We start from the raw sequence: 23,400 nt of genomic DNA on the forward strand, positions 1-23,400 counted from the left end.
AGACCGTTTCTACTTGTCTGGTTGATATTTGGCTACATTTAATTTTTGAGAAAATTAAATATGTATTCATTTTATCCTGGAGTTAAATGTCTGTATTAATATACTATTCAGCTTTTTCATCCAGACCGTAATTACTTGTCTGGTTGATATTTGGCTGTATTTAATTGAGAAAATTAAATATGTACTCATCTGATCTTTGAGGAGTCATTTATTTCTGAGGAAATAAATGGTTGTTCCCAAGAGGAAATGGATAACACCTCATTATATGGTGCACATCTCCCTTCGGTGCCCTCCAGCGAGTTCTAGTCTCAGTGTCTGACTCGCAGAAGGGGGGTTTAAGAGGGGTCAGTTCGGTTATTCCTGCCGGTCATCCGTTTCTGGACGCCGGATTGGCTTCTCAAGCTATACTGGAGACCAGTCTCGAGAGGCTGGTTCCTTTTAGTAGTCTCAGCCATAGTCATTTTTGGATAAGACATATCTGAGGATAGTCGTAATCTCGAAGTAGGCTTCGACTAAGAAGAAGTCCTGATGCCGAGGCTATCTGGCTTCTGAGGGTGGCCCCCTCCGGGCAGAGACGGGTTCGAGAATCCGTGTCTCCTCTGCGCCCTCTGGGAAGCGACTCTCTGAGGAGGGTCGCAGCGCTGCCAGTTCGGTTGTTCCCTGCCGGTTCGCTGCTTCAGGGCACCGAGGTGTCAGCGTCCCCAAACGATCCTCCGAGGAGGGTCGTAGAACAGTCAGTTCGGTTTTCCCTGCCGGTTCGCTGCTTCAGGGCACCGAGGTGTCAGCGTCCCCAAACGATCCTCCGAGGAGGGTCGTAGAACAGTCAGTTCGGTTTTCCCTGCCGGTTCGCCGTTACAGGGCACCGAAGTGGCTGTTCGACCAATATCAGAGGCCAGTCTCGAGAGACTGGTCCCCTTAGTAGATTTTCTGGCAGCGTGGAAGCTACTGCCAAATATATCTCGTTGGGTCCGGCTCTGGTTATGTTATCATTCCTGGGAAGCGACTCTCTGAGGAGGGTCGCAGCACTGCCAGTTCGGTTGTTCCCTGCCGGTTATCCGTTTCAGGGCACCGAGGTGTCAGCGTTCCCAAACGATCCTCCGAGGAGGGTCGTGGAACAGTCAAGTCGGTCGTTCCCTGCCGGTTATCCGCTTCAGGGTACCGAAGTGACTGTTCGGTTAAATCCAGAGGCCAGTCTCGAGAGACTGGTACCCTTAGTAGATTTTCTGGCAGCGTGTAAGCTACTGCCAAATATATCTCATTGGGTCCTGCTCACTATAGAAATGGTTTCAGAATCCAGTTCGGTTCTTTCGCCTAGATTTCCTCCCTACGTGGTGGACCCCGAGCAGGCTCTGGCTATGGAGCAAGAAGTACAGACTCTTCTGCGAAAGGAGGCTATAGAAAGGGTTCCTCCTCCCAGTAGGGAGTCAGGGGTTTACAGCCGTTACTTCATTGTTCCAAAGAAGGTTGGATGCTTAGATTTCAAACAGATTGTGTCACAGATTCAGTCCAAGGACTGGTTTGTCACGATAGATGGAAGGACCCGTCCTTCCATGTAGCCATCCGTCCTCCACACAGGAAGTCCCTGAGGTTCGCTTTCGGGGGCGAGGTGTACAAATATCGGGTTCTTCTCTTCGGCCTAGGTAAAACTAGGCCAGTCACTCACTGCGAAACAGTTTCAGAGACTGGTGGGTCTCATGGCAGCTGCATCCAACGTAATAACTTTTGGCCTCCTGTACATGAGACCCCTGCAGTGGTGGCTCGGGACCAAGGGGTTTCTCCGAGGGGAAATCCGTTTCGCATGATCAAGGTCACGCGACGATACCTACGTGCCTTAGTCATGTGGAACAAACCTTGGTTCCTTGCCCTAGGCCCAGTGCTGGGGGCTTCTTGTCGACGCGTAGCTATCGACGGATGCTTCCCTCACAGGTTGGGGGGGCGATCATGAGTGGTCGCTCAGCGAAAGGTCTTTGGCAGGACCATCTACTTTCTTGGCACATAAATCAGCTAGAAATTATGGCGGTGTTTCGATCTCTCTCTCTCAAGCACTTCCTGCCAGACCTGAGAGGTCACCATGTGCTTGTCTGCACAGACAACACGTCGGTGGTCTCTTACGTAATCCAGGAGCAGACATCCTGTCGAGGCAGAGGCCGAGGCCTGGGGAATGGAGACTCCACCCCGAGGTGGTGGAACTCCTATGAAAAACTTTGGTCGAGCAGAAGTAGACCTCTTTGCATCTTAGAGAACACACACTGTCCACTATGGTTCTCACTCAGTCAGCCAGCTCCTCTGGGGCTGGACGCTATGATGCAGACGTGGCCGAGTCACGTCTGTACGCATTTCCCCCGATCTCTCTGCTCCAGGGAGTTCTGGAGAGAGTTCGCCAGGACGGGGCCCTTCTTCTGTTATTAGCCCCGTGTTGGCAGGCCCGAGTATGGTTCTCGGACCTTGAGTCTCTCCTCGACGGCTCTCCTCTGGAGATTCCGCTCGGGGGGACTTTTTCTCTCAGTCGAGCGGGTTGATCCTTCCCCCCACCCAGAATTGTGGAAACTTTGGGCTTGGCCTCTGAGGGGGCCCAGCTCATAAGTTTAGGTCTTTCAACTGAGGTTGTTGAGACCATCCTCAACTCCAGAGCTCCCTCCACGAGGAAACTCTACACCTTGAAGTGGAAATTGTTTACTTCCTGGTGTGGAGAGCACCAGGTGGACCCAGTTATCTGCCCTGTGGTTTCAGTGCTGGAGTTTCTGCAGGAGCGTTTCTCCGCAGGTCTATCCCCCTCAACACTAAAGGTGTACATGGCAGCCTTAGCTGCTTACCATGTCCCTTTAAGTGGTGTATCCTTGGGGAGACACCCTGTAGTACGTTTCCCTCGTGGCACTGTGAGGCGTCTGACCAAGATACTAGGAGTATGGCTGCCTCAAAGGCTATGACTTGGATCTAGGCTCCACTCCGGGGTCTAGGGTGCTTGCTTCTTAGTGTGCGCAAGGACTTCACACAGAACAGGCATTTGTCATATGGCGTCGTGGGTATAGGGTTCCCACCGCGTCTCGACGCAGCTCGAGTTCCCTTGAAAGGGAACGTCTCAGGTTACGTATGTAACCCTGGTTCCCTGAGAGGGAACGAGACGCTGCGTCGCCCTGCCATACTCCCTGCATGCCTGTGATCGACTTGCTTCGGCCTATCAGAAGCTAGCGCGGTCTGTTTTCAGGTGTGCTTTATAGTTTCCTGGTCGATGACGTCACCCGCCTATGACATCTCGTCTCTCCATTGGACTGATTATCAGTCCTTCCAGAAAAACGCGGAGTTTTTTGTGATTGTTGCGGGCAAAAATCCTTGATTACGCGGCCCGTTTTCTTTAAAAATGCGATGGAATATGCGGGATATTTATGCAATTTTTTGCGATGAAATTGCGGGAACTTGCAAAAATTGCGGGAACTTGCAAAAATTGCGGGAACTTGCAAAAATTGCGGGAACTTGCAAAAACTGCGGTTTGATGAAAAAGAGAAAAAAAAGTGATTCCCCCAACACCCTGTTCTCACTAGGCTACTACTTTAATGTAAAGAGTCCTTTCTTATTACTTCCTATGATAAGCAAGCATACTACATCACAGAAAGTGCTGGAAATATTTAATTTCTCATCTTGTTTTATTTCAAGTGTGGAAATAAGGTGTGGCTCCTTTAAGAGCTGCGCTCCGTGTTGAACTGTCTGCAGTATTATATTGTGTGTCATGCGCCTCGAACACCCCATGTGTGCGGGTAATTTCTGTTTGATGCTACTTCATCTTATTTTGTTTATTAAGTAACGATGTGGACGTTAGAACGTGTGACAGACAGTTACGAGTTCGATTTGGGAATAAAGTGCGAGTTGTGAGATGCCAATCGCCTCCGTGAGTCTGTCTGGCCTCTGCAATAACTCCAGCTGTGAGATATCCCTATTTGTCTTCCCGACACAACGCGTTACAAGACCTTAATAAACACATCAAACTTACAAAACATTGATGAGTCAAACAAGTTCTGTAGCTTTGCTAGGGGAATATGCTACAACTTATGTAAAAACGAATAAATGAAATATTTAAAAATAAAGTGTGCTCCTGTTTTACAGCTTTTCGATGATGTTCACGTCGCGTAATTGCGTCACTTCATAACGTTCCCATGGCAACAGGGGGAAACGGCTGCTCGCCTCTCGTGTGAAGCAAATGCAACATTTTCCAACTTTCTGCTGAGATATATGTGACTTTTTTGCGGCGAAAATGCGGGGATTATGAAATCATGCAAGCCCCGCATATTTTGCGCGGAAATCAGCAATTTATGCGGCGAAATTGCGGAGTATTTGAAAAAATGCAACCCCCGCATAAATATGCGGACTTTCGCTGATTATGCATTGAATTCAGCGATCGCATAATCGCGTTTTTCTGGAGGGACTGGATTATACACGTGCTTCACGACGCAATCACGCAGGGGCGTTCCCACCGCGTCTCAACGCAGCGTCTCGTTCCATCTCAGGGAACCAGGGTTACATACGTAACCTGAGACGTTTTGCTTAGTTTGAGTCTCTGAATAAAATTGAGCTGTTTTTCCTTCATATTCTCGCTATATCAGACTATATGAGCCATAAAAGCCTGATGCATCAAATATAATACAAAACATAAAAAACATGCAAACTTCTGTTTTGTACCATTTCAAAACATTAGATTTTCAGGACTATAATTTCATGTCAGGCTTCACACGTTTATTATGGCTAGTCTCTAGCCTGATTTTGCTGTCCTTATTATTATTTTTTAGTTTATTTTGGTCAGTGGAATTCCTTCATATGGAAAGATTGATGCATAGGTCAAAAACACACATGAGTAACGATAATGCAGTGTCACTTTTTCTCTGGAAGTTTCTCATCGAAATCAGAGGAGATGAAAATGGCAAAGTTCGACTGTGAAGAGAGAGAGAGTTTGTGTGTGTGTGTGAGTGAGTGAGTGAGTGAGTGAGTGAGTGTGTGTATGTGTGTGTGTCACCTGGCAGGGCATTTGGCTGTGCTCATGTCCACACACTCATCCTGAACCCACTGCGTGTCTCCTGCATCACAAACATTTTGAAGTAGAAACTTAAAAAATATATTTTTTTACACTGTACCTGCCTGCGTAGTTTTGAGTATGTATGTGTGGTTTAATGAAAATACAAACCCCAATCCAACTCAATAAACCAAAATGAGTCCAAAGTCCCCAAAGCACAGACTCACAGAGATGCTGAATATGAAGATGACGAAGACTCACCCTTACAGACACTGTTGTAGTTTGAGCAACAGTCTCCGGCTCTCAGACAGTCATCAGAACAGTGACACTTACTGTCTGACAGGCGCGTCTCTCCACAGCGCAGCGCCGTACAGTCCCAGATCTGAGCTGTAACACACAAACACCACACAAATCACTAACATCACAAACATCACATTACTTACATCAGTAACATCACTAACACCACTAACACCACTAACGTCAGTAACATCACTAATGTCAGTAACATCAGTAACATCACTAACATCACTAACATCAGTAACATCACTTACGTCAGTAACGTCAGTAACGTCAGTACGTCAGTAACGTCAGTAACGTCAGTAACGTCAGTACGTCAGTAACGTCAGTACGTCAGTAACGTCAGTAACCTCAGTAACGTCAGTAACGTCAGTAACCTCAGTAACCTCAGTAACGTCAGTAACCTCAGTAACGTCAGTAACGTCAGTACGTCAGTAACGTCAGTACGTCAGTAACGTCAGTAACCTCAGTAACGTCAGTAACGTCAGTAACCTCAGTAACGTCAGTACGTCAGTAACGTCAGTAACGTCAGTACGTCAGTAACGTCAGTACGTCAGTACGTCAGTAACGTCAGTAACCTCAGTAACGTCAGTAACCTCAGTACGTCAGTAACCTCAGTAACGTCAGTAACGTCAGTAACGTCAGTAACCTCAGTACGTCAGTAACCTCAGTAACGTCAGTAACCTCAGTAACGTCAGTAACGTCAGTAACGTCAGTAACCTCAGTAACCTCAGTAACGTCAGTAACCTCAGTAACGTCAGTAACCTCAGTAACGTCAGTAACGTCAGTAACCTCAGTAACCTCAGTAACCTCAGTAACCTCAGTAACGTCAGTAACGTCAGTAACCTCAGTAACGTCAGTAACGTCAGTAACGTCAGTAACCTCAGTAACCTCAGTAACGTCAGTAACGTCAGTAACCTCAGTAACGTCAGTAACGTCAGTAACCTCAGTAACGTCAGTAACCTCAGTAACGTCAGTAACCTCAGTAACGTCAGTAACGTCAGTAACGTCAGTACGTCAGTAACGTCAGTACGTCAGTACGTCAGTAACGTCAGTAACCTCAGTAACGTCAGTAACCTCAGTACGTCAGTAACCTCAGTAACGTCAGTAACGTCAGTAACCTCAGTAACGTCAGTAACCTCAGTACGTCAGTAACCTCAGTAACGTCAGTAACGTCAGTAACGTCAGTAACCTCAGTACGTCAGTACGTCAGTAACGTCAGTAACCTCAGTAACGTCAGTAACGTCAGTAACCTCAGTAACCTCAGTAACGTCAGTAACGTCAGTAACCTCAGTAACGTCAGTAACGTCAGTAACCTCAGTAACGTCAGTAACCTCAGTAACGTCAGTTCGTCAGTAACCTCAGTAACGTCAGTAACGTCAGTAACCTCAGTAACGTCAGTAACGTCAGTAACGTCAGTAACGTCAGTAACCTCAGTACGTCAGTAACCTCAGTAACGTCAGTAACCTCAGTAACCTCAGTAACGTCAGTAACCTCAGTAACGTCAGTAACCTCAGTAACGTCAGTAACCTCAGTAACGTCAGTTCGTCAGTAACCTCAGTAACGTCAGTAACGTCAGTAACCTCAGTAACGTCAGTACGTCAGTAACGTCAGTAACCTCAGTAACCTCAGTAACGTCAGTAACCTCAGTAACGTCAGTAACGTCAGTAACCTCAGTAACCTCAGTAACCTCAGTAACGTCAGTAACCTCAGTAACGTCAGTAACCTCAGTAACCTCAGTAACCTCAGTAACCTCAGTAACCTCAGTAACCTCAGTAACCTCAGTAACGTCAGTAACCTCAGTAACGTCAGTAACCTCAGTAACCTCAGTAACGTCACTAACATCAGTAACCTCAGTAACGTCAGTACGTCAGTAACGTCAGTAACCTCAGTAACGTCAGTAACCTCAGTAACCTCAGTAACGTCAGTAACGTCAGTAACCTCAGTAACGTCAGTAACGTCAGTAACCTCAGTAACGTCAGTAACGTCAGTAACCTCAGTAACGTCAGTAACCTCAGTAACGTCAGTACGTCAGTAACCTCAGTAACGTCAGTAACGTCAGTAACGTCAGTAACCTCAGTAACGTCAGTAACCTCAGTAACCTCAGTAACGTCAGTAACGTCAGTAACGTCAGTAACGTCAGTAACGTCAGTAACCTCAGTACGTCAGTAACGTCAGTAACGTCAGTAACCTCAGTAACGTCAGTAACGTCAGTAACGTCAGTAACCTCAGTAACCTCAGTAACGTCAGTAACGTCAGTAACCTCAGTAACCTCAGTAACGTCAGTAACGTCAGTAACCTCAGTAACGTCAGTAACGTCAGTAACCTCAGTAACGTCAGTAACGTCAGTACGTCAGTAACATCAGTAACCTCAGTAACGTCAGTACGTCAGTAACGTCAGTAACGTCAGTAACGTCAGTAACCTCAGTAACGTCAGTAACGTCAGTAACGTCAGTAACCTCAGTAACGTCAGTAACGTCAGTAACCTCAGTAACGTCAGTAACGTCAGTAACCTCAGTAACGTCAGTAACGTCAGTAACGTCAGTAACGTCAGTAACGTCAGTAACCTCAGTAACGTCAGTAACGTCAGTAACCTCAGTAACGTCAGTAACGTCAGTAACGTCAGTAACCTCAGTAACCTCAGTAACGTCAGTAACCTCAGTAACGTCAGTAACCTCAGTAACGTCAGTAACGTCAGTAACCTCAGTAACGTCAGTAACGTCAGTACGTCAGTAACGTCAGTAACCTCAGTAACGTCAGTACGTCAGTAACGTCAGTAACGTCAGTAACGTCAGTCACCTCAGTACGTCAGTAACGTCAGTAACGTCAGTAACCTCAGTAACGTCAGTAACGTCAGTAACGTCAGTAACCTCAGTAACGTCAGTAACGTCAGTAACCTCAGTAACGTCAGTAACGTCAGTAACCTCAGTAACGTCAGTAACGTCAGTAACGTCAGTAACGTCAGTAACCTCAGTAACGTCAGTAACGTCAGTAACCTCAGTAACGTCAGTAACGTCAGTAACCTCAGTAACGTCAGTAACGTCAGTAACGTCAGTAACCTCAGTAACCTCAGTAACGTCAGTAACGTCAGTAACGTCAGTAACGTCAGTAACCTCAGTAACGTCAGTAACGTCAGTAACCTCAGTAACGTCAGTACGTCAGTAACGTCAGTAACCTCAGTAATGTCAGTAACCTCAGTAACGTCAGTAACGTCAGTAACCTCAGTAACGTCAGTAACCTCAGTAACGTCAGTAACCTCAGTAACGTCAGTAACCTCAGTAACGTCAGTAACCTCAGTAACGTCAGTAACCTCAGTAACGTCAGTAACGTCAGTAACCTCAGTAACGTCAGTAACGTCAGTAACCTCAGTAACGTCAGTAACCTCAGTAACGTCAGTACGTCAGTAACCTCAGTAACGTCAGTAACGTCAGTAACCTCAGTAACGTCAGTAACGTCAGTAACCTCAGTAACCTCAGTACGTCAGTAACGTCAGTAACGTCACTAACCTCAGTAACGTCAGTAACGTCAGTAACGTCAGTAACCTCAGTAACCTCAGTAACCTCAGTAACGTCAGTAACCTCAGTACGTCAGTAACCTCAGTACGTCAGTAACCTCAGTAACCTCAGTACGTCAGTAACCTCAGTAACGTCAGTAACCTCAGTACGTCAGTAACCTCAGTACGTCAGTAACCTCAGTAACCTCAGTACGTCAGTAACCTCAGTAACGTCAGTAACGTCAGTAACCTCAGTAACGTCAGTAACGTCAGTAACCTCAGTAACGTCAGTAACGTCAGTAACCTCAGTAACGTCAGTAACGTCAGTAACGTCAGTAACCTCAGTAACCTCAGTAACGTCAGTAACCTCAGTAACGTCAGTAACCTCAGTAACCTCAGTAACGTCAGTAACCTCAGTAACGTCAGTAACCTCAGTAACCTCAGTAACGTCAGTAACCTCAGTAACGTCAGTAACCTCAGTAACCTCAGTAACCTCAGTAACCTCAGTAACGTCAGTAACCTCAGTAACCTCAGTAACCTCAGTAACGTCAGTAACGTCAGTAACCTCAGTACGTCAGTAACCTCAGTAACGTCAGTAACGTCAGTAACCTCAGTAACGTCAGTAACCTCAGTAACGTCAGTAACCTCAGTAACCTCAGTACGTCAGTAACGTCAGTAACGTCAGTAACCTCAGTAACGTCAGTACGTCAGTAACGTCAGTAACCTCAGTAACCTCAGTAACGTCAGTAACCTCAGTACGTCAGTAACGTCAGTAACGTCAGTAACGTCAGTAACCTCAGTAACGTCAGTAACGTCAGTAACCTCAGTAACGTCAGTAACGTCAGTAACCTCAGTAACCTCAGTAACCTCAGTAACGTCAGTAACCTCAGTAACGTCAGTAACGTCAGTAACCTCAGTAACGTCAGTAACGTCAGTAACGTCAGTAACCTCAGTAACGTCAGTAACCTCAGTAACCTCAGTACGTCAGTAACGTCAGTAACGTCAGTAACGTCAGTAACCTCAGTAACGTCAGTAACCTCAGTAACCTCAGTAACGTCAGTAACGTCAGTAACCTCAGTACGTCAGTAACGTCAGTAACGTCAGTAACCTCAGTACGTCAGTAACGTCAGTAACGTCAGTAACGTCAGTAACCTCAGTACGTCAGTAACGTCAGTAACGTCAGTAACCTCAGTAACCTCAGTAACGTCAGTAACCTCAGTAACGTCAGTAACGTCAGTAACCTCAGTAACGTCAGTAACCTCAGTAACCTCAGTAACGTCAGTAACGTCAGTAACCTCAGTACGTCAGTAACGTCAGTAACGTCAGTAACGTCAGTAACGTCAGTAACGTCAGTAACGTCAGTAACGTCAGTAACCTCAGTAACCTCAGTAACGTCAGTAACCTCAGTAACGTCAGTAACGTCAGTAACCTCAGTACGTCAGTAACCTCAGTAACCTCAGTAACGTCAGTAACGTCAGTAACCTCAGTACGTCAGTAACGTCAGTAACCTCAGTACGTCAGTAACCTCAGTAACCTCAGTACGTCAGTAACCTCAGTAACCTCAGTAACCTCAGTACGTCAGTAACCTCAGTACGTCAGTAACGTCAGTAACCTCAGTAACGTCAGTAACGTCAGTAACGTCAGTAACGTCAGTAACGTCAGTAACCTCAGTAACGTCAGTAACGTCAGTAACGTCAGTAACCTCAGTAACCTCAGTAACGTCAGTAACCTCAGTAACCTCAGTAACGTCAGTAACTTCAGTAACCTCAGTAACGTCAGTAACCTCAGTAACGTCAGTAACCTCAGTAACGTCAGTAACCTCAGTAACGTCAGTAACGTCAGTAACGTCAGTAACCTCAGTAACGTCAGTAACCTCAGTAACGTCAGTAACGTCAGTAACGTCAGTAACCTCAGTAACGTCAGTAACCTCAGTAACGTCAGTAACGTCAGTAACCTCAGTAACCTCAGTAACGTCAGTAACCTCAGTAACGTCAGTAACGTCAGTAACCTCAGTAACCTCAGTAACGTCAGTAACCTCAGTAACCTCAGTAACGTCAGTAACTTCAGTAACCTCAGTAACGTCAGTAACCTCAGTAACGTCAGTAACCTCAGTAACGTCAGTAACCTCAGTAACGTCAATAACGTCAGTAACGTCAGTAACCTCAGTAACGTCAGTAACCTCAGTAACGTCAGTAACGTCAGTAACCTCAGTAACCTCAGTAACGTCAGTAACCTCAGTAACGTCAGTAACGTCAGTAACCTCAGTAACCTCAGTAACCTCAGTAACGTCAGTAACGTCAGTAACGTCAGTAACGTCAGTAACCTCAGTAACCTCAGTAACGTCAGTAACCTCAGTAACCTCAGTAACGTCAGTAACGTCAGTAACCTCAGTAACGTCAGTACGTCAGTAACATCAGTAACCTCAGTAACGTCAGTAACGTCAGTAACCTCAGTAACGTCAGTAACGTCAGTAACCTCAGTAACCTCAGTAACCTCAGTAACGTCAGTAACGTCAGTAACGTCAGTAACGTCAGTAACCTCAGTAACCTCAGTAACGTCAGTAACCTCAGTAACCTCAGTAACGTCAGTAACGTCAGTAACCTCAGTAACGTCAGTAACGTCAGTAACCTCAGTAACCTCAGTAACGTCAGTAACCTCAGTAACCTCAGTAACGTCAGTAACTTCAGTAACCTCAGTAACGTCAGTAACCTCAGTAACGTCAGTAACCTCAGTAACGTCAGTAACCTCAGTAACGTCAATAACGTCAGTAACGTCAGTAACCTCAGTAACGTCAGTAACCTCAGTAACGTCAGTAACGTCAGTAACCTCAGTAACCTCAGTAACGTCAGTAACCTCAGTAACGTCAGTAACGTCAGTAACCTCAGTAACCTCAGTAACCTCAGTAACGTCAGTAACGTCAGTAACGTCAGTAACGTCAGTAACCTCAGTAACCTCAGTAACGTCAGTAACCTCAGTAACCTCAGTAACGTCAGTAACGTCAGTAACCTCAGTAACGTCAGTACGTCAGTAACATCAGTAACCTCAGTAACGTCAGTAACCTCAGTAACCTCAGTAACGTCAGTAACCTCAGTAACCTCAGTAACCTCAGTAACCTCAGTAACGTCAGTACGTCAGTAACGTCAGTAACGTCAGTAACCTCAGTACGTCAGTAACCTCAGTAACGTCAGTAACCTCAGTAACCTCAGTAACCTCAGTAACGTCGGTAACCTCAGTAACCTCAGTAACGTCAGTAACCTCAGTAACCTCAGTAACCTCAGTAACGTCAGTAACGTCAGTAACCTCAGTAACGTCAGTAACCTCAGTAACCTCAGTAACGTCAGTAACCTCAGTAACCTCAGTAACCTCAGTAACCTCAGTAACCTCAGTAACGTCAGTAACGTCAGTAACGTCAGTAACGTCAGTAACCTCAGTAACCTCAGTAACGTCAGTAACCTCAGTAACGTCAGTAACGTCAGTAACGTCAGTAACCTCAGTAACCTCAGTAACGTCAGTAACGTCAGTAACCTCAGTAACCTCAGTAACGTCAGTAACCTCAGTAACGTCTGTACGTCAGTAACCTCAGTAACCTCAGTACGTCAGTAACCTCAGTAACCTCAGTAACGTCAGTAACCTCAGTAACGTCAGTAACGTCAGTAACGTCAGTAACCTCAGTAACCTCAGTAACGTCAGTAACGTCAGTAACCTCAGTAACCTCAGTAACGTCAGTAACCTCAGTAACGTCTGTACGTCAGTAACGTCAGTAACCTCAGTAACCTCAGTAACGTCAGTAACCTCAGTAACCTCAGTAACGTCAGTAACCTCAGTAACCTCAGTAACCTCAGTAACGTCAGTAACGTCAGTAACCTCAGTAACCTCAGTAACGTCAGTAACCTCAGTAACCTCAGTAGGTCAGTAACCTCAGTAACCTCAGTAACGTCAGTAACGTCAGTAACCTCAGTAACCTCAGTAACGTCAGTAACCTCAGTAACGTCAGTAACGTCAGTAACCTCAGTAACGTCAGTAACCTCAGTAACGTCAGTAACCTCAGTAACCTCAGTAACCTCAGTAGGTCAGTAACCTCAGTAACCTCAGTAACGTCAGTAACGTCAGTAACGTCAGTAACCTCAGTAACGTCAGTAACGTCAGTAACCTCAGTAACCTCAGTAACCTCAGTAACGTCAGTAACGTCAGTAACGTCAGTAACGTCAGTAACCTCAGTAACCTCAGTAACGTCAGTAACCTCAGTAACCTCAGTAACGTCAGTAACGTCAGTAACCTCAGTAACGTCAGTACGTCAGTAACATCAGTAACCTCAGTAACGTCAGTAACGTCAGTAACCTCAGTAACGTCAGTAACGTCAGTAACCTCAGTAACCTCAGTAACCTCAGTAACGTCAGTAACGTCAGTAACGTCAGTAACGTCAGTAACCTCAGTAACCTCAGTAACGTCAGTAACCTCAGTAACCTCAGTAACGTCAGTAACGTCAGTAACCTCAGTAACGTCAGTAACGTCAGTAACCTCAGTAACCTCAGTAACGTCAGTAACCTCAGTAACCTCAGTAACGTCAGTAACTTCAGTAACCTCAGTAACGTCAGTAACCTCAGTAACGTCAGTAACCTCAGTAACGTCAGTAACCTCAGTAACGTCAATAACGTCAGTAACGTCAGTAACCTCAGTAACGTCAGTAACCTCAGTAACGTCAGTAACGTCAGTAACCTCAGTAACCTCAGTAACGTCAGTAACCTCAGTAACGTCAGTAACGTCAGTAACCTCAGTAACCTCAGTAACCTCAGTAACGTCAGTAACGTCAGTAACGTCAGTAACGTCAGTAACCTCAGTAACCTCAGTAACGTCAGTAACCTCAGTAACCTCAGTAACGTCAGTAACGTCAGTAACCTCAGTAACGTCAGTACGTCAGTAACATCAGTAACCTCAGTAACGTCAGTAACCTCAGTAACCTCAGTAACGTCAGTAACCTCAGTAACCTCAGTAACCTCAGTAACCTCAGTAACGTCAGTACGTCAGTAACGTCAGTAACGTCAGTAACCTCAGTACGTCAGTAACCTCAGTAACGTCAGTAACCTCAGTAACCTCAGTAACCTCAGTAACGTCGGTAACCTCAGTAACCTCAGTAACGTCAGTAACCTCAGTAACCTCAGTAACCTCAGTAACGTCAGTAACGTCAGTAACCTCAGTAACGTCAGTAACCTCAGTAACCTCAGTAACGTCAGTAACCTCAGTAACCTCAGTAACCTCAGTAACCTCAGTAACCTCAGTAACGTCAGTAACGTCAGTAACGTCAGTAACGTCAGTAACCTCAGTAACCTCAGTAACGTCAGTAACCTCAGTAACGTCAGTAACGTCAGTAACGTCAGTAACCTCAGTAACCTCAGTAACGTCAGTAACGTCAGTAACCTCAGTAACCTCAGTAACGTCAGTAACCTCAGTAACGTCTGTACGTCAGTAACCTCAGTAACCTCAGTACGTCAGTAACCTCAGTAACCTCAGTAACGTCAGTAACCTCAGTAACGTCAGTAACGTCAGTAACGTCAGTAACCTCAGTAACCTCAGTAACGTCAGTAACGTCAGTAACCTCAGTAACCTCAGTAACGTCAGTAACCTCAGTAACGTCTGTACGTCAGTAACGTCAGTAACCTCAGTAACCTCAGTAACGTCAGTAACCTCAGTAACCTCAGTAACGTCAGTAACCTCAGTAACCTCAGTAACCTCAGTAACGTCAGTAACGTCAGTAACCTCAGTAACCTCAGTAACGTCAGTAACCTCAGTAACCTCAGTAGGTCAGTAACCTCAGTAACCTCAGTAACGTCAGTAACGTCAGTAACCTCAGTAACCTCAGTAACGTCAGTAACCTCAGTAACGTCAGTAACGTCAGTAACCTCAGTAACGTCAGTAACCTCAGTAACGTCAGTAACCTCAGTAACCTCAGTAACCTCAGTAGGTCAGTAACCTCAGTAACCTCAGTAACGTCAGTAACGTCAGTAACCTCAGTAACCTCAGTAACGTCAGTAACCTCAGTAACCTCAGTAACGTCAGTAACCTCAGTAACCTCAGTAACCTCAGTACGTCAGTAACCTCAGTAACCTCAGTACGTCAGTAACCTCAGTAACCTCAGTACGTCAGTAACCTCAGTAACCTCAGTAACGTCAGTAACGTCAGTACGTCAGTAACGTCAGTAACGTCAGTACGTCAGTAACGTCAGTAACCTCAGTAACCTCAGTACGTCAGTAACCTCAGTAACCTCAGTAACCTCAGTACGTCAGTAACCTCAGTACGTCAGTAACGTCAGTAACGTCAGTAACGTCAGTAACGTCAGTAACGTCAGTAACCTCAGTAACCTCAGTAACCTCAGTAACGTCAGTAACGTCAGTAACGTCAGTAACCTCAGTAACGTCAGTAACGTCAGTAACCTCAGTAACGTCAGTAACGTCAGTAACGTCAGTAACCTCAGTAACCTCAGTAACCTCAGTAACGTCAGTAACCTCAGTAACGTCAGTAACCTCAGTAACGTCAGTAACCTCAGTAACCTCAGTAACCTCAGTAACGTCAGTAACGTCAGTAACCTCAGTAACCTCAGTAACGTCAGTAACCTCAGTAACCTCAGTAACGTCAGTAACCTCAGTAACGTCAGTAACGTCAGTAACGTCAGTAACGTCAGTAACCTCAGTAACCTCAGTAACCTCAGTAACGTCAGTAACGTCAGTAACGTCAGTAACGTCAGTAACCTCAGTAACGTCAGTAACCTCAGTAACCTCAGTAACGTCAGTAACCTCAGTAACGTCAGTAACGTCAGTAACGTCAGTAACCTCAGTAACCTCAGTAACGTCAGTAACGTCAGTACGTCAGTAACGTCAGTAACGTCAGTAACGTCAGTAACGTCAGTAACCTCAGTAACCTCAGTAACCTCAGTAACCTCAGTAACGTCAGTAACCTCAGTAACGTCAGTAACCTCAGTAACGTCAGTAACCTCAGTAACGTCAGTAACCTCAGTAACGTCAGTAACCTCAGTAACGTCAGTAACGTCAGTAACCTCAGTAACCTCAGTAACGTCAGTAACCTCAGTAACCTCAGTAACGTCAGTAACCTCAGTAACCTCAGTAACGTCAGTACGTCAGTAACGTCAGTAACGTCAGTAACGTCAGTCACCTCAGTACGTCAGTAACGTCAGTAACGTCAGTAACCTCAGTAACGTCAGTAACCTCAGTAACCTCAGTAACCTCAGTAACGTCAGTAACGTCAGTAACCTCAGTAACCTCAGTAACGTCAGTAACCTCAGTAACCTCAGTAACCTCAGTAGGTCAGTAACCTCAGTAACGTCAGTAACGTCAGTAACCTCAGTAACCTCAGTAACGTCAGTAACCTCAGTAACGTCAGTAACGTCAGTAACCTCAGTAACGTCAGTAACCTCAGTAACGTCAGTAACCTCAGTAACCTCAGTAACCTCAGTAGGTCAGTAACCTCAGTAACCTCAGTAACGTCAGTAACGTCAGTAACCTCAGTAACCTCAGTAACGTCAGTAACCTCAGTAACCTCAGTAACGTCAGTAACCTCAGTAACCTCAGTAACCTCAGTACGTCAGTAACCTCAGTAACCTCAGTACGTCAGTAACCTCAGTAACCTCAGTAACGTCAGTAACGTCAGTAACGTCAGTAACGTCAGTAACGTCAGTAACCTCAGTACGTCAGTAACGTCAGTACGTCAGTAACGTCAGTAACGTCAGTACGTCAGTAACGTCAGTAACCTCAGTAACCTCAGTACGTCAGTAACCTCAGTAACCTCAGTAACCTCAGTACGTCAGTAACCTCAGTACGTCAGTAACGTCAGTAACGTCAGTAACGTCAGTAACGTCAGTAACGTCAGTAACCTCAGTAACCTCAGTAACCTCAGTAACGTCAGTAACGTCAGTAACGTCAGTAACCTCAGTAACGTCAGTAACGTCAGTAACCTCAGTAACGTCAGTAACGTCAGTAACGTCAGTAACCTCAGTAACCTCAGTAACCTCAGTAACGTCAGTAACCTCAGTAACGTCAGTAACCTCAGTAACGTCAGTAACCTCAGTAAACTCAGTAACCTCAGTAACGTCAGTAACGTCAGTAACCTCAGTAACCTCAGTAACGTCAGTAACCTCAGTAACCTCAGTAACGTCAGTAACCTCAGTAACGTCAGTAACGTCAGTAACGTCAGTAACGTCAGTAACCTCAGTAACCTCAGTAACCTCAGTAACGTCAGTAACGTCAGTAACGTCAGTAACGTCAGTAACCTCAGTAACGTCAGTAACCTCAGTAACCTCAGTAACGTCAGTAACCTCAGTAACGTCAGTAACGTCAGTAACGTCAGTAACGTCAGTAACCTCAGTAACCTCAGTAACGTCAGTAACGTCAGTACGTCAGTAACGTCAGTAACGTCAGTAACGTCAGTAACGTCAGTAACCTCAGTAACCTCAGTAACCTCAGTAACCTCAGTAACGTCAGTAACCTCAGTAACGTCAGTAACCTCAGTAACCTCAGTAACGTCAGTAACCTCAGTAACGTCAGTAACCTCAGTAACGTCAGTAACCTCAGTAACCTCAGTAACCTCAGTAACCTCAGTAACGTCAGTAACCTCAGTAACGTCAGTAACCTCAGTAACCTCAGTAACGTCAGTAACCTCAGTAACCTCAGTAACCTCAGTAACCTCAGTAACGTCAGTAACCTCAGTAACGTCAGTAACCTCAGTAACCTCAGTAACCTCAGTAACCTCAGTAACCTCAGTAACCTCAGTAACGTCAGTAACCTCAGTAACGTCAGTAACCTCAGTAACCTCAGTAACGTCAGTAACCTCAGTAACGTCAGTAACCTCAGTAACGTCAGTAACCTCAGTAACCTCAGTAACCTCAGTAACCTCAGTAACGTCAGTAACCTCAGTAACGTCAGTAACCTCAGTAACCTCAGTAACGTCAGTAACCTCAGTAACGTCAGTAACCTCAGTAACGTCAGTAACCTCAGTAACCTCAGTAACCTCAGTAACCTCAGTAACGTCAGTAACGTCAGTAACCTCAGTAACGTCAGTAACCTCAGTAACCTCAGTAACCTCAGTAACGTCAGTAACGTCAGTAACCTCAGTAACCTCAGTAACGTCAGTAACGTCAGTACGTCAGTAACGTCAGTAACGTCAGTAACGTCAGTAACGTCAGTAACCTCAGTAACGTCAGTAACGTCAGTAACCTCAGTAACGTCAGTAACGTCAGTAACCTCAGTAACCTCAGTAACGTCAGTAACGTCAGTAACCTCAGTAACGTCAGTAACGTCAGTAACCTCAGTAACGTCAGTAACGTCAGTAACCTCAGTAACGTCAGTAACGTCAGTAACCTCAGTAACGTCAGTAACCTCAGTAACCTCAGTAACGTCAGTAACGTCAGTAACCTCAGTAACCTCAGTAACGTCAGTAACGTCAGTAACGTCAGTAACGTCAGTAACCTCAGTAACCTCAGTAACGTCAGTAACGTCAGTAACCTCAGTAACGTCAGTAACCTCAGTAACCTCAGTAACCTCAGTAACCTCAGTAACGTCAGTAACCTCAGTAACCTCAGTAACCTCAGTAACCTCAGTAACCTCAGTAACGTCAGTAACCTCAGTAACCTCAGTAACGTCAGTAACCTCAGTAACCTCAGTAACGTCAGTAACCTCAGTAACGTCAGTAACGTCAGTACGTCAGTAACGTCAGTAACGTCAGTAACGTCAGTAACCTCAGTAACCTCAGTAACGTCAGTAACGTCAGTAACCTCAGTAACGTCAGTAACCTCAGTAACGTCAGTAACCTCAGTAACCTCAGTAACCTCAGTAACGTCAGTAACCTCAGTAACCTCAGTAACGTCAGTAACGTCAGTAACCTCAGTAACGTCAGTAACGTCAGTAACCTCAGTAACGTCAGTAACGTCAGTAACGTCAGTAACCTCAGTAACGTCAGTAACCTCAGTAACCTCAGTAACCTCAGTAACCTCAGTAACGTCAGTAACGTCAGTAACCTCAGTAACGTCAGTAACCTCAGTAACCTCAGTAACGTCAGTAACCTCAGTAACCTCAGTAACCTCAGTAACCTCAGTAACGTCAGTAACGTCAGTAACCTCAGTAACCTCAGTAACCTCAGTAACGTCAGTAACCTCAGTAACGTCAGTAACGTCAGTAACCTCAGTAACCTCAGTAACGTCAGTAACCTCAGTAACCTCAGTAACGTCAGTAACCTCAGTAACGTCAGTACGTCAGTAACGTCAGTAACCTCAGTAATGTCAGTAACCTCAGTAACCTCAGTAACCTCAGTAACATCAGTAACCTCAGTAACCTCAGTAACCTCAGTAACCTCAGTAACGTCAGTAACGTCAGTAACCTCAGTAACGTCAGTAACGTCAGTAACCTCAGTAACCTCAGTAACGTCAGTAACGTCAGTAACCTCAGTAACGTCAGTAACCTCAGTAACCTCAGTAACCTCAGTAACGTCAGTAACCTCAGTAACGTCAGTAACCTCAGTAACCTCAGTAACGTCAGTAACGTCAGTAACCTCAGTAACGTCAGTAACCTCAGTAACCTCAGTAACGTCAGTAACCTCAGTAACCTCAGTAACCTCAGTAACCTCAGTAACGTCAGTAACCTCAGTAACGTCAGTAACCTCAGTAACCTCAGTAACGTCAGTAACCTCAGTAACCTCAGTAACGTCAGTAACCTCAGTAACGTCAGTAACCTCAGTAACCTCAGTAACGTCAGTAACCTCAGTAACCTCAGTAACCTCAGTAACCTCAGTAACGTCAGTAACCTCAGTAACGTCAGTAACCTCAGTAACCTCAGTAACCTCAGTAACGTCAGTAACGTCAGTAACCTCAGTAACGTCAGTAACCTCAGTAACGTCAGTAACCTCAGTAACCTCAGTAACCTCAGTAACGTCAGTAACGTCAGTAACCTCAGTAACCTCAGTAACCTCAGTAACGTCAGTAACCTCAGTAACCTCAGTAACGTCAGTAACCTCAGTAACCTCAGTAACGTCAGTAACCTCAGTAACGTCAGTAACCTCAGTAACCTCAGTAACGTCAGTAACCTCAGTAACGTCAGTAACGTCAGTAACCTCAGTAACGTCAGTAACGTCAGTAACGTCAGTAACGTCAGTAACCTCAGTAACGTCAGTAACGTCAGTAACGTCAGTAACCTCAGTAACCTCAGTAACCTCAGTAACGTCAGTAACCTCAGTAACGTCAGTAACGTCAGTAACCTCAGTAACCTCAGTAACGTCAGTAACCTCAGTAACCTCAGTAACGTCAGTAACCTCAGTAACGTCAGTACGTCAGTAACGTCAGTAACCTCAGTAATGTCAGTAACCTCAGTAACCTCAGTAACCTCAGTAACATCAGTAACCTCAGTAACCTCAGTAACCTCAGTAACGTCAGTAACGTCAGTAACCTCAGTAACGTCAGTAACGTCAGTAACGTCAGTACGTCAGTAACGTTAGTAACGTCAGTACGTCAGTAACCTCAGTAACGTCAGTAACGTCAGTAACCTCAGTACGTCAGTAACGTCAGTACGTCAGTAACCTCAGTACGTCAGTAACCTCAGTAACGTCAGTAACGTCAGTAACGTCAGTACGTCAGTAACATTACTGCACAGACACTAATCTGACCTCCAGCTCGATTCTATTCATGTTAATATTCTTTTTTATATCTTCAGTCATTCCGCTTCTTCAGTAAATGTGTCTCGATTTAAGAATGTTTAGATATTTGTGCTGGAAAACAAGACAGAAACACTGAGGAAGAACTGCTGTTTATTTGCAGTATTAGTTGAATGTCTGCCAAAGTTGCTAACTTTAGCTTGGTGTCTGTGAGGGACGGACATGTAACTATCTGTAAGTACGTGTAAAGCTGTTTACAGAACGAGCAGATGCTCAGATAACACACAGGTACACCGCAGTATCAGTGTGAGACTGTCACTCACTGGGCAGGAGGCAGATGTCCTGGTAGTCATAGCAACAGCTGCCAGTGTCCACACACTGACTGTCACAGCGACAGGAGGGAGGATCCGCATCGAACGGCTCGTAGCAACGGTTCCTGCAGGACGCTGACACTCCTGACACACACACACACACACACACACACACACACACACACACACACACACACACACACACACACACACACGGAAACATCTAGACTCAGAATCCTATCCTGGGGTGTGTTTCCCGTACAACGCCGTACTACTATAGTATGATGCCTCATTGGAGAAATCAACTAGTCACGACTGTTTCCTGAAACCATAATGTTGCAAATTGGTCGTTCAACCACATTGGTTAATGATGCACACATGCTCACTCTTTAAAAATGTGTGTTAAATCTCTTGCCAACTAAAAGACGTAAATGACATTAGTATGTATTCTAAATGAAAGACACAGGTTGTACTGAATGTCAGCTTGCTTATTTTGCTCAAGATCAGGAGTAATTGAGTCCACATGTCATTAAAACTGGAAACTGCAGCTCGAGATCTGTCGCTCACACACACACCTCTGCGAGGCTGTTTGTGAATGTTAGTTTGAACGATGCTTTCGGGACACACACCCCTGCTTAGCAACTATGCGCATCAAAACAGCCTCAGGTCATTGTTTTACTACAAAATCAATACAAGAAAAAGAAAAAACAATGTCAAATTATTTAATACATTAATGAACCTTTTTTTTTAAAACTAAAATATGCTATTGAAATGCAATTATTATTGATTAATTTTTGATTATTTACAATTATTCTTGTGTATACACTCAAAGTTTATCCTGTGAAAACAGTTTAGAAAATGGACATTGTGTTACCATAGAAACAGTACTTTTTTCTAATTTTTAATCTACTTTAAATTTGAGCACAACTTGGTTAGACATATGGATTTGATTTTCTTTTGATTTTATATCATTTTCTTTAAGCAAAATACTAGGTGTGATATCTAACTTGTTTCTCACCTTTATTCCTGCAGTCTTGCAGCTGGAGACCGAGACCGAGACCCAAACCCAGAATAATCACGAGCACACACACCGCCAACAGCACTGACAACTGCACACACACACACACAGAGAGAGAGAGAGATTAAAACATCACAGGCTTCACATTCAGTTCTGAATACATCAATAAAGACTAAATGAACATGTACAGGATTCCTGCTGATACTATTAGCCAGTATTATATGATCACTCAGAGACTGTAAGGAATCTGCACACTATGGGTCGTTTGCAGAAACTGTTTAGATTAGTCTGACGAGTAGGTTTTCTAATTCTTGTTTTTTAAGATTTGTCATCACTTTTTAAGTCATCTCCATTAAAGCATAGAATCTGAATGGGAGTGAGTGATCAACCCTTGACTAACTTCTAGTGGACTAGTTCTTAATAAACTTCTTTAATATAGTGGCTGTGTTTGTGCAACTGAGACAACATTTAATGGTACACGACTTTTGGCCCTCTAGAGGTTAAAAAACAAACTGCATGCATTTTGCAGAAGAACATTGTTGTGCTTCGGCTCTGTGCGGATGAATATATAACTTTACTCTATTTATGAATATGACGACACACGAGCGAGGGACGAATGACGCAATTTCCCACCAAACCCGTCAGGTCTAAAATATAAACACTTATAACAGGCTCACCATCGTAAATCAGGGTCAGACAAAAACACATTGTATTTACAATCTCCTCTGTGTTGCATACTTACAAATTGATTTCATAATTTAAATAACCATATAATTGTCACCATTATGTTCTGTTTGTTTTAGATATTATGGACGTTCTGTGTGTGTTCGTTAGTCACGTGTGTTCCTTTGTTCTGATCTAACATATTGCCTGCGACAGGTGGACGAGGATCTTCTGTTTCTCACACACACACCGTCAGGTTTATGTCCATAAAACCGGTTCAGACTTTGTATTTCGACACTTCACTGCACTGTATTATACTGAACTCACCGGAGAATCTGTGCGTTACACTGCAAAAATGTGTTTTATACTTTCATCTTTCCAGCACAAATCATTCTTAAACCAAGATACATTTACTGGGGAAGCAAAATACTTCAGACATTAAGTCTTGTTTTATGAGAAATGTATCAAAATAAAGTTTTAAACCAGAACACATATCTGCAGGCCCCTGGTGTGTGTGTGTGTGTGTGTGTGTGTGTATCCTGTAGGATCTCACAGGAGGATTTATATGATTGATTCAACAATAATGAGCAAAAGAGGAGTCTCAACTCACCAGAAGAATCTTCTTTTTCTTCGTGTTCTTGAAATCCATCGTGACGTCCAGAAGAAACTGAGCAGAGACTCGAAGACACCGCTAGACCTTCTGCAGGAGTGTGTGTGTGTGTGTGTGTGAGTGTGTGTGTCTGAGTGAGTGTGAGAGTGAACTCTGGACTGTGTTGTGAACAGTAGCTCACACACACACACACACATCAACAGAATCACGTTTACTGGCATAAAGGAGAAATTGGCAAAAGTTTGACTATTTTAGTAATCATCATAAATTTAAACACTCAAAACTCATGCAGTGAAAACGTTTCTAAGTTAGACTGCGTTTCCATGAAATACTACTTTAAATCCTTTTTTAAAATACTTTACA

The 23,400-nt window shown here is 44.6% G+C and overlaps 1 protein-coding gene across 1 annotated transcript in view; it reads right to left on the reverse strand.

The window, feature by feature from the left end:
- LOC130092426 (venom phosphodiesterase CdcPDE) overlaps positions 1–23,156 on the reverse strand; it is a 52,023-nt gene extending 28,867 nt beyond the window's left edge. The window contains exons 1-5 of the mRNA XM_056260281.1: positions 23,038–23,156; positions 21,765–21,855; positions 20,759–20,890; positions 5,261–5,386; positions 5,003–5,063 (exon numbers count right to left, since the gene is read on the reverse strand). Of these exons, the coding sequence (XP_056116256.1) occupies positions 5,003–5,063; positions 5,261–5,386; positions 20,759–20,890; positions 21,765–21,855; positions 23,038–23,076 (449 nt within the window). The 5' untranslated portion in view covers positions 23,077–23,156. The remainder of the gene's footprint in view (positions 1–5,002; positions 5,064–5,260; positions 5,387–20,758; positions 20,891–21,764; positions 21,856–23,037) is intronic.
- Between the last annotated feature and the right edge of the window lie 244 nt (positions 23,157–23,400).

This window comes from Rhinichthys klamathensis, unplaced genomic scaffold (assembly GCF_029890125.1).
Source record: "Rhinichthys klamathensis goyatoka isolate OS25496 unplaced genomic scaffold, OSU_Roscu_1.1 h1tg000176l_1, whole genome shotgun sequence".
NCBI lineage: Eukaryota > Metazoa > Chordata > Actinopteri > Cypriniformes > Leuciscidae > Rhinichthys > Rhinichthys klamathensis.